Consider the following 12,079-nt stretch of genomic DNA (forward strand, 5'->3'; position numbering starts at 1 on the left):
GAGTAAAAATAGAAGAAAAAGGTAAATGCAGTTAGATGAGATGAGAAACGGAGAAGTTGAAACAAAGGGGATAGTGATTAAAGAATAGTAGGGAAAAGCAGTCATGCATGTGGCCAGCGCGATAGTTTAGCACTACTACGTTGATTTCGGAAGAGGTCATGCACATAGTGAGACCCATTTACATAAACTCTAAATCCCTTTCATTTTATGTATATTCACTTGGCACCATGCGCATGATTTCTGATCATACATACTACATATACACCTCCTCAAAATCATCATCAACAACAACAGGAGGAATCATGTCTCAGCTCGACCTGAGCCGCAAGAGGAAGAGGGGCGACAAGGTGTTCAAATTCAAAGTTTTCGGCGCCAGAGGCTACCCGGCCGGCTCCAACGGCTCCTTCCTTGAAAACATCCGGGCCCTCCTCGAGTTCGGCCAGGTCGAGACCAACCCCATGCCCACCTGGTCCTTCCAGCTTGAGGCGCGCCGCCATCCTCTCCTTCTCTTTGTCGTTGAAGAGCCCGTAGATTTCTCCTGCACCCACTGCCGCTACACAGGTACACTCAAATCAGATAACCCACCCTGATAACTATGAGTATAACAATTTCTCTACTAATGTTCCTTGGTTATTGCAATAGCTCAGGCTGGGGCCATCACATGATCTGCAACAAGAACTACCATTTCCTATTACCCTCTAAATCCGACTCTGATGAATATGCAAAGACCAACACCATCGAGTTGCATAGGGAGACCCACACCCTGCATGGTGTCCTCCACTCCAATGGATTTGGCCATCTCCTCTGCATCAACGGCAGGTCCGGTCTGCCCGGCTACCAGATCATGGAGTTCTGGGACCGGTTATGCTCCGGTTTAGGAGCTAGGTCTGTATATATACATAGAGAATTCATGCGTGCGTGTGTTGGCCTAGTAGGCTAAAGGTCTCGGATTCAAGTACACTATGACGTGGCCTTAAAAATTCTGTTTATTCATCAACAAGAAAAAATATAGAGAGAATTTATATGGTAGATGATAGTATTATTAATTGCAGGGAGGTGAGCTTGAGAGACTCGGCGACCAAGAAAGGGATGGAGCTGCGATTGCTCCACAGCGTCGCCTACGGAAGGCCTTGGTTCGGGCAATGGGACTACACATTTAAGCGCGGAAGCTACGGCGTCGATAAAGAAATGTACCAAAACGCAATCAAAACCATCCAAAACGTTCCCCTAACCCTAATCGCTCATCAATTCGGATTCGGGAGCGAGATTCAAGTCATATTCTGCCGCTACCAGCAGCTGTCCAGCCATTCTCTCATGACGTTAGGCGACGTGTTCCATTTCATGCTGGAGCTGAAATGCAGGGTCTCCGAGGAGAGCAGCAGCGGCTACTCGGCCATCATGTCGGACGCGTCGTGCCGGTGGTCCCCGAAGCGCGTGGAGAAGGCGATCCACGTGGTGGTGGAGGCCCTGAAGCGCGCCGAGTTCCAGTGGGTGTCGCGCCAGCACGTGCGGGACGTGGCCCGTTCCTACATCGGCGACACAGGCCTCCTCGACTTCGTGCTCAAGTCCCTTGGGAACCACATGGTGGGGAAGTACCTGGTGAGGAGGTGTCTGAACCCCGTCACCAAAGTGCTGGAGTATTGTTTGGAGGATGTTTCTAGAACATTCTCCAAACAAGAAGCCAATTTAAGGCCACAGCAGAAAATCTCTTGGGCTCAGCTCGTCAAGGACTTGCTCTGCCTCTACTCCAACATTCTTGGCGATCACAATCCCATCACTAGGAATGGGGCATTCGCCGCCATCCACTTGGCGTCGAGAGTCATTCTCGACGCCAAGCACCTTGCGAAAGAGTACCGGATGCCGGTGGAGGAAGGAAGCAAGAAGAAGATCTACTGCAGAGTGAATATACTTAATAATGCGGATCAGGAAGTGGCGGCGACGCCGTACCACTGCGTCGTGGTGAGGAGCGGCGCGACGTTCGATGAGGTGAGGCGCGAGGCGGAGAGGACTTTCGGGGAGACGTACGTGGCGCTGAGGAACATGGCGGCGGAGGCGATGAGGCCGCAAGGGGGGGAGGCGGTGGTGAGGGCGGGGAGTAAGGTGGAGTTGGTGTGTAGGCAGGGGGAGGGGGAGGTTTACCCGGAGGGGCCGGTGGTGAACTGCGTTTGTGGGGCGAGGGATGATGATGGGGAGAGGATGGTGTCGTGCGATCTGTGCCGAGCGTGGCAGCACACCAGCTGCGTGCGCATCCCCGACCATCACGCCGTGCCCGACATATTTCTGTGCACGGGATGCGAACAGGATATCCTGCGCTTCCGCTGCTATGCCACCTCCACCCCTATATGAGTCTGAGCCACCATTTTGCATGTGCCATTCATTCCTTACATATCAAACACGCTATTTCATTAGCTATATAACCAACGTACTAGTATTTATTACTCAAAATTAAAACTTATCCCTCAACTATATAACCAACTTTAATTTTAAAGGTATAAATATCCTTCATTTAAGTCATTTTATTTACATTTAATACTCCCTCTCTATACAATAATTAATATCCTATTTTTTTACGTGCTCGAGTTTTAAGAAATTATTGAACTTCGTAAAAGAAAGTGAGTTGAATTGGTGTAATGTGGAGTCCACTTACCTAAGATAGTAAAGTGAGATATATACTGAATTGGTGATAGAGTCCTCGATCTAGCCAATCGCGCAGAAGATCATCTCTAATATTTTAGCGTATCTTTTATCTTAGTTAATTATTTTTATTTATTTTCCATTCCTTTTGTAATCTTTTATTTTAATTATGTTTCTTGATTATCAAGACATGTGTTAGGGTTTAGAATTCTATATAATAATATAATAAAGTATAAATTTATTCTCATTCTTCTTGGCGTGAAAACGCACCCTAGAACCTCAACTAGGGTTTATCCTTTTCCGTTCACAAATTACTTTCGTGTGCTCTTTGATTTCCGGCGATAGACCATCGAGGGTCTATCAACTGGTGCTTCCATTGATTTACTCTTCCTTCATCACCTCCCAAAACATAAAAATTTGACGATATCAAAAGAACCCACGCCAATTCTTCTTCCAATTTTTTTCCCAACACCCACTTGTTTAATGGCGACAGAGACAATCCCTAATGACACCCCATCTCCATTGTAGCCAGGTTCACAAGAACATCGAGGAAGCCCTTACCAAGCTCACGACTGCCATTACCGTCAAGAGACCGAAGGAGCCGTCGGACCAATAGCCGGCCGTAACACCGCAGCGGGGCTGGTCCCTTCCACCATCGGTCACAAACACTCCGCTGGGTATCAAACCCTGGGCCGTACCACGCCTCCGCCTCGAGCCACCACGTTTTGACGGAGAGAATGCCCCAGATTGGATCCATAAGATCCAAAAGTACTATAATCACTACTACACGCCGCTAGATGATCGTCTTTATCTTGCATAATTTTTATTCGATCACCCAGCATCAAATTGGAGGGAATATTGGGTGGAAAATAACAAAGAAAGGGCTAGGAAGAGTTCTTGTTAGTCGTGAAGCAGCGATTTGATCCCGATTTATACGACTATGTCAGTCGATTGGCTACTCTGAGGCAAACTTCTACCGTCAAAGCTTATCACACATCGTTCGAATCATTTCTACAAAAGGCATCGCACATCGGGGATTCGACGCTATCCTCTTTGTTCATTGCGGGCCTCAAATCCCCGCTGAAACAGATAGTACTCATGCGACGGCCTAGCACACTCAAGGAAACTTTCGCCATCGCCCGGAAATTAGACCAGTGGCAACCCAACCGCACACGGCGTTTCCAGTCGTGAAGCGGGAACCCAATCGCCCACCACCGCAGCAAAACGAGGAGGTCATACAAGAGTTATTTGCTCCGGAATTCTTTGGAGAGGCAGTTTCATGTGTTGTTGATGAGAATCTATTAGATGTTCTACCTTCAAATGGTTTTATGGATTCTTCGTTTGGAAATAAATTGGAGGTGGAATTGGTTGAGAATGATGTCCTTGTTGGCATAGATTACATATTGAACTCTAGTAGGGTGCCCGACGTGAAGAATGCCTGGGGCGATTGTGCGGAGACGAGGCAGAAGATTCACACATCGTCGATCCCGTTGAATCTTGAGTTTGAGAGCCCAAAGCTTCTTTCGGATCAGCCTGAATTAATTGCGGAGATTTTACACACATGGAATGATGATACGGCACTGCCCTGTCGAACAGTCGACTCTGCCTCATCTTTCAAGGTGCTTCGAAATTGCATGGCAGACCCCGACGTCGATTCCATAGATGTTTCGAATGTTGTTAGCCGTCGATATGATCCATCTTACTACACGATTTATTTGGAAGAAATAAGTGAATATAAGCTTCATGAGGATGAGCATGGGAAGGATTATGCTCAATGTGATTTGTATGATGTCGTGGTTCTCGATTGAGATAGTGGATGAGACATTGTTTAAAGTTGGGGAACTTGAACAGGTTAATGATCCGATGATTGCTAAAATTGAAGAAACTGGGGATAGTAATTGTGGTCATGGCAACAAAGCTCAAACTATTAGGGCGGCAGAGGACAGTGACTTGGATTGCGAGGATGCTGAAGGCCCGATGAACATTGCAGACATGAGTGATTTATGTTGGGAGAAAGGTTATCATACCAGAGTTTCGAATGGGTTATTGCGTAGTGCGGTGGCTTATGGGATGCGGATGGATGTTTTCTTTGATAGCGGCGGTACGAAGACATTTCAATTGTTTAGATTGATCCCTCCGTCTCTTATCCAACCCCATATTCAACACTGTATTTTTCCTGTTTTATCAAGAAGGGAGATACATCCATTATTTTCAGCTGCTACGAATGAGCTTCTTGTGGTGGATGTTAACATCCCCTTGTGTATTTAATCGGAGTCGAGCAAAAGCTAACTCAAGCTGTTCTTGGGAGGGAATTCCATGTGAGTTTGGGAAAAACTGTTCCAACTCAAGTGCACCAACGAGCCTCACAAGTAGCTATGCTTCGGCAGAAACTACAGTCTCCTATAAGATATTGGTATAGGATGAATCTATCATAATCTAAAGTGCCAGTTTGGTGAAAAGACAATGATACCCTTTTTGGAGGGAAAATTGAGAGATGAAGTGGCTTTTATTTCTTTATTTTATTTTGAGTATTGTTCAATAAAATTCTAGCTTCTTCAGAAAGTTTTGAAACACTTTTAAATAGAGTCTGACATTAGTTGAATCTACATTTATGTACCATGGACTAATTTTCTAATTTTCTGATTGCAAAATAGGGGGTGGTTCTACTTGGAATCCGGTGATGGCTCCGACGAGAACTCCGGCAATGGCTTTGGCAAAGGAACAAACATATCAAATTAGCAAAAATCTATGTAAAATCTTTCAATTTATACATTTCTGAAACTTTGAATAACTTAATATTGGTTTTAAATTCTATATTCTGAAACATGAAAAAGATACTTCATCGGGGATGAGGCCAGCGCCGGAGATGCATGGCCGGAAAGTAAAGGCAGCGGCGGCAGAAGGGACGGAGGCAGCGGCGACGGCGGAAGGGACGTAGGTAGCAGCGGCGGCTGGAAGAGAACCATCCGGCGGAAGAGACGGAGGCAGCGGCGGCGGTGCAGGAACTGCAACTCTGCAAGAGCCATCCAGCGACACCATGGCCGACCAAACAGACAGTTAAGCAGGATGGAAGGAAACCCAGCGAGCACGGCGGTGGGCGTGGCGACGTCGATTGGCAGAGAGAGGGAGGTGGCGAGGCAAGGCAACGAGAGGGAGGTGGCGAGGCCGATTGAGAGAGAGTGTGGAGGCGCAGGAGAGGAAGAGAGATGAGTGATTGGGAGAGAGATGGAGAATAGGGAGGCGCAACTTTTATCGTAGGGTTGGTAGGGTTTATTTAGGTTTTTATTGAGTTGGGTTTTTGGAAAATTTTATACTCCATTGATTGATTTTCTTTTTAATTGAATATAGTCCTAAATTAGGTATTATTGTGTCTTAAAAGTTAGATTTAATTTGGACTATTAATTTATTGCATTTAGTATATACTTCATATATATATTTTTCATTTTTTTTACAATTTAGTTATAAAAGTAGTAGTATATGTTAATTAGCCTTATATTTGGATTAAAATTGGAATTGTGCTATTGAGTTTAGTTTGCCTTCCATTTATTTAGGTTAAAATTACAATTTAATCCTTTATTGTAATTATTTTTTTCTGAATTAATTCACAAGCTAAACGACAACACAAATATGTAATGCTTACAATTTTCATCCTATAATTACTCAATTAAAGTTTTCAGTTCATATATTTTAATTAGTCTCTAATTAATTAAATAATAATACTAAATATAAGATGAAATTATATATATATATATATATATATATGTAAAATTAAATCTAACTTATAAAGTTTGTATAACTTCTAAATATAAGAGTAGTGTAAATTTCATATTATTCAAAACAAATAAGATGGATAAAATATTATCGTTATTTTAAGTGGCAATTTACTTTATATACGTGTATATGGTGAGATGTAAGAAATTTATTCTTTCCAATATTAACAACTCATTTAGTGTTTGGCCATATATATCAAGTTATGCAACGGTCTGAAATTAAACGGAAGAAATAAATAGTCAACTAAAATGTGATTATCGGATAATACAAAATATAGTATACATAATTCTACAGTTAATTCTACAGTTAAATTTAGTATACATAATTCTAATTGAGTTGATTTTATTTTATCTATTATAAATAATTACTATGTATTTAGTCTTTGGCCATACATCATAAGTTCTGCTAAGTCATTAAAACCTATAGTGTTAAAGATCCATTTGGTACTTACTATTATAATATTTGTTGCGATTGAAGTATTTTTTTATTGAGACATTTAGTTTTTTTATAAGTTATTATTAAGATAGTATAACTATATAAAATTTTATTATAACTTTATTTTGGATGAAAGAAAAATAAATTCTCTAAACTTGCATAGTACATATATTCAAGAAATGTTAAAATATTAATTAAGTAAAATGATGGTATTTGGGTGATGATATTCATAGGATGAGATTGTGACAACAATTTGCGTCATGAGATAAGATTGTTGACACTAAAGGTAGTATGAAAATGTACCATTTATTTGATTTTGATTTCTTTTATTAGATAAAATTTTGTTCTTTATAACTTTGATTCCTATTTCTCTTTTATGCTTCTTAAAATATTATATGTATGTACATTACTCTCTTAATTCAATAAAAATATAGGCATATAATATGCTATGGAAATTAAGATAAAATTTGTAAAGTATGAGAGGGGGGAAGAGTAGTTGAAGTAATGTTTTAATGGTGGTATAAGTTATAAATAACTTGGTGTATATGGGTAATAAATTGGGATAACTTACCATAAATGAAAATGACCATATTTTTGTGCGTACTAATGTAATAGTTGGGTAAAAGATATAGTCATACATGGTTTATGGTTTTATATATTCATTTATTTTGTATTTATAATTTGAAACTTTTATGTCCCGTGCATAGCACGAGTGTTAATATTAGTTTTGCCAAATGGGAGGCTTTTGTAAATGGTGATTGTACGTGGATCTTTATGTCATTGGATGTTATTGGAGCTGGCTTGGCTGGGATCCAGAAGCAAATCGAGTTGGTTGCTAGTTTGGCCGTGACTATAATAGATATTATTAGTCTACGTGATGGAACACTGGTTTATTTCTTTGAGATTGAGAGAAATGCTTTGGAAAAGGAGGTTTCAACAACTTTTACGATTTTGACTCCCGATGAAATTTTTGGTGGAGTTTCAAAATATGATATCATAGCTGGTGGAATTGGGATTGCTCCTCCTAGGGTGTCTGTTGTTGGCTGTCTTGAAGATACTATTGTGGACCGGGTACTGAAAATTTTTGAAGGAAAGAAGAACTACTTTGAATCCTGTTACATTGAAGCTACCGAGGCAGAATACGAGTTTAGCTATTCTTATTTTCTCTTCCACCTTCAGGGCAAGATGGTTTTCAATAGTGGGGAGTTGATAGGTCCTCGATCTAGCAAATTGCGCAGAAGATCATCTCCAATATTATTATGTATATTTTATTTTAGTTAATTATCTTTATTTATTTTCCATATCTTTTGTAATCTTTTATTTTAATTATGTTTCTCGATTAACAAGACACATGTTAGGGTTTAGAATTCTATATAATAGAATTCTATTGTATTTTCATTCATTGAGAAATAAAGTATAAATTTATTCTCATTCTTCTTGGCATGAAAACGCTCCCTAGAACCTCAACTAGGGTTTATTCTTTTCCGTTCACAAATTACTTTCGTGTGCTCTTTGATTTCCGACGATAGACCATCGAAGGTCTATCACGGGGTGTGATACTTACTCATCAATATGATTATATTAAAATGTCTTTATCACGGGGTGTGATAATTACTCATCAATATGATTATATTAAAATGTCAACACAAATTGTGTTGACATTTTAATACACCGTGTTAATATTTATATATAAAATGTTAACATGGTGTATTAAAATATCAATTAAGTTTATGTTGTCATTTCAATGTCATGTGTTGACATTTTTAATACGTTGTATTGATGAATTAGCAGAGTTAGCAATTTAAGAAAGTTAGAAACGGATCACACTGCTAATGGCGTACCAAAGTTTGGCACGCAAAATCAAGGCATGACACACACACGCTCGACTTTTAGAATTTGGAAAATTCAAACCACACGTATCTAGAGGGAGCAATGCCCAATGGCATGAATTAATAAGAATTGTGTCTCCATCATGAAGAAGCTAAATTAAATGGCATGAACTGGACTTCCGTTTCCAAAAATATCTAATGAAGGCACTATCGTTCAAAGGTTAAAACATATCACCATACATCTTTTTGACTTTATAAAAGAATAATAGAAAAAGTTTGTGGAGAGAAAACGGAGATAGGTATTGTGTGTGGGGGCGGAGAGATGAGTGAGAAAGTTGGTGAAGTAGTGTGTCTCACCGGCGGCAGTGGCTACATTGGCTCATGGATCGTTCAGCTCCTCCTCCGCCGCGGCTACACCGTCCACGCCACCGTCAAAAACCTCAGTAACGAATCTCCTCATCCTCCTTCTCCCTCACTAACAATCTTCTACTCCCCTTCTTCTTAATAAATTGGGGATTCTCTTCTCTTTGCTTACTAGACGATGAGAAAGAAACAAAGCACTTGCAAGCGCTGGAAGGAGCTGAATCGCGCCTCCGCCTCTTCCAAATCGATTTGCTCGATTACGACTCCATCGTCGCCGCCGTGACTGGTGCCGGAGGAGTGTTCCATTTGGCTTCCCCCTGCATCGTCGATCGAGTGGAAGATCCGCAGGTGAATATACCCTCACTATACTTCCGCTCATCGTTCGTTGATTTTCTAGTGTGAGTAGGTGTTGTTCGGTTCAACAATTGTCGTTTGGTATCTGTGAATTTAGCGCGACCTACTGGACCCGGCGATTAAGGGCACCATCAACGTACTGACGGCGGCAAAGAAGCTAGGCGTTCGGCGCGTGGTCGTCACGTCCTCTATATCGGCGATGTTTCCCAGCCCTAATTGGCCTGCTGATAAGATTAAGAATGAAGATTGCTGGGCTGATGAGGAATACTGCAAGCAGAAAGGGGTATCGCATTTACATCATGCTTCTCTCTCCCTTGCTAGTATTGACTGATTTATTAATAATTCACTTAGTATATCATGACACAGGATCATTTATTTCAAGTCCAGTTAATATAATGGTGACAGAAATTGTGATATGGAGCTCAGATTTTATAAGTGTAGTTGCAATAGCCTGTTTAACTCAATCAAGAGATTTGATACTTCATACTATATGAGATAAATGTTTGAGTATCTCACCTAACGGATCATAGCAATATGATCTTGGTATAAGATTAGCTCTGGCGACTAACACACACATATTATTCTTTGAATCTTATCTGTCAACTAAACTCCGACCAAATTGTTCGAGAAAGTTGCAAGTCTGCAATATATGGAAGTCCTTCTTAGGGTGTTGACCATTGTTATGCTCGTACAGTAATTTCGATCCTTAAATGAAGCAAGTAGATACAACATGACAGTTAATTAGAATTTAAGAATAAGTAATTTAGGATACGTTATCGGCAGGGACTATCAAGGTTAATTATTAAATATCTGATGCTTTTCATTGTAAACAAGCTGAGATTCCTGAAATTCATGCTTTCCGGACAATCACATTATGCTCTCTACTAAGAATGCAGCCGTTTTGACTGTTAGGTTTGGTATCCACTCTCTAAAACCATGGCTGAAAAGGCTGCTTGGAAATTTGCTGAGGAAAATAGTCTGGATATTGTTGTGGTGAACCCTGGAACAGTGATGGGTCCTATTATTCCTCCAGCAATAAATGCAAGCATGCAGATGTTGCTTCGCCTTCTGCAGGGTAATCCAATTTTTGACATCCATTTATCTGTCTTGCATAAGCTTGGTTTAGTAGCAAGCTAGATGTATAACAATCATCTGACAGGGTTGTAGGTCGTAGAGTATGGTGTTTTGTTCCTGCCAAATCTGTTTGTGTTGCCCAAAGGTGTTAGAGAGTTAGTTCGAGAGTCATGGAGTATTGGGAATTCTAATTGTGAGAATTGTTCAAATGTGAAAATTACTGTTTGTTTATAGATTTGGAGAAGAAACCTTGAGTGAAGATGTCAAGTCTATGATGGCTGTCTGAATAAGTTGTAGGGAGACTACTTTGCAGTACTAATATTTATTTGTGAAAATATAAAATGAGAGAGGTTTTACTTTGTCGTCAAATCACAACTGGAAACTGAGAACTGAGAAGTAGATTTAAGATAGTGGTTTGCAAAATAACCAAATCCATACAAACACGTATGAGAACTTGGAGTTCAATAATGTGGTTTCCAGTTCTCAAACAAACAACCTCACATGAACTTGTTTGGATTGTCAGTTTGGTAAGCCCTTGAACAGTTTCTGCTTGACACTATTCACCCTAAACATATCATATTATATCCTCATAAACCAAGTCACAAAGAAAATATGGGACTGTTACATTTGCCTTATGTTCGTTTAAATCTCTTCAAAAATTGTTGCACTTCAAAACAGCTATGCAATTTCTTCTTCTCAGCCAGAATTTATCCATTACTCCCTTTTTATTTAAAATATCATTCTGATTGCTCGTGAAAATCATCCAGTAGGCTAGCAGTGAACATTTTGGCTAGGTTCTTTTGAGACAAATTTAAATGTAAATTGGTAAAAATCATAGAGGTGAATAGAAGTAGATGGAAATACGTTTCTTAAGACTCATGGTGAGTTATGCATGCAATATTTCTCTTTGATGTAGGCTGCACTGAACAGTATGAAGATGTGTTCATTGGATCTGTGCACGTCAAAGATGTAGCACTTGCACACATTATGGTGTATGAGAACCCATCTGCAAAAGGAAGGCACTTATGTGTCGAAGCTATATCTCATTATGGCGATTTCGCTGCTAAGGTGGCAGAACTCTACCCCGAATACAACATCCCCAAGTAAGATTTCTTATTCATGCTCATAAATTTGAATCTGTCTCTGGAGGTATTTATGACAACTTCTTCCAATTCTTGTGCTCTAAGCTTCTGTACTAGCTTCTGTAATGTTGGAGGGCCATTGAGTATCGACAAATTAGTTACTAGTATTTTACATTTGATGATCTGCAGGCTGCCCAGGGATACTCAACCTGGACTACTAAGATCCAAGGATGGGGCAAAGAAACTGAAGGACTTAGGTTTGGAATTTATTCCCATGGAGCAAATCATAAAGGATGGTGTTGAAAGTTTGAGAAGCAAAGGATATATTTCTTGAAAAAATGTTGGCTGCATGTCTACAAATTTGTAGTGTATGTGTTATGGAACTTGTGGTACTGTAATAACAATGGTTGTTGAGTTGTTTCATGTTACAATAACTGCAGCCTGTTTTATTTATGCAAGATAGTTTTTGTTAAATCGTTCAGGTAAAGTTACCAATTGTATCCAGTCTCTTCATGGTTGTTGTATACAAATAATTCC

At 40.2% G+C, this 12,079-nt stretch overlaps 2 protein-coding genes across 2 annotated transcripts; both read left to right on the top strand.

The window, feature by feature from the left end:
• The first annotated feature begins 276 nt into the window (after window positions 1–276).
• LOC121743838 (PHD finger protein MALE STERILITY 1-like) lies at window positions 277–2,769 on the top strand. The gene is made up of 3 exons (XM_042137209.1): window positions 277–561; window positions 648–885; window positions 1,053–2,769. Exons 1-3 carry the CDS (start codon window positions 303–305, stop codon window positions 2,344–2,346), a joined length of 1,791 nt encoding a protein of 596 aa, XP_041993143.1. The 5' UTR covers window positions 277–302; the 3' UTR covers window positions 2,347–2,769.
• A 6,137-nt stretch (window positions 2,770–8,906) lies between these two features.
• LOC121745326 (phenylacetaldehyde reductase-like) lies at window positions 8,907–12,016 on the top strand. Its single transcript, XM_042139188.1, has 6 exons — window positions 8,907–9,112; window positions 9,208–9,380; window positions 9,484–9,669; window positions 10,299–10,461; window positions 11,377–11,563; window positions 11,732–12,016. The coding sequence occupies exons 1-6, from the start codon at window positions 8,992–8,994 to the stop codon at window positions 11,874–11,876; spliced, it is 975 nt and encodes a 324-aa protein (XP_041995122.1). The 5' UTR covers window positions 8,907–8,991; the 3' UTR covers window positions 11,877–12,016.
• The last annotated feature ends 63 nt before the right edge of the window (window positions 12,017–12,079 follow it).

Source organism: Salvia splendens, chromosome 8 (genome assembly GCF_004379255.2).
Source record: "Salvia splendens isolate huo1 chromosome 8, SspV2, whole genome shotgun sequence".
NCBI lineage: Eukaryota > Viridiplantae > Streptophyta > Magnoliopsida > Lamiales > Lamiaceae > Salvia > Salvia splendens.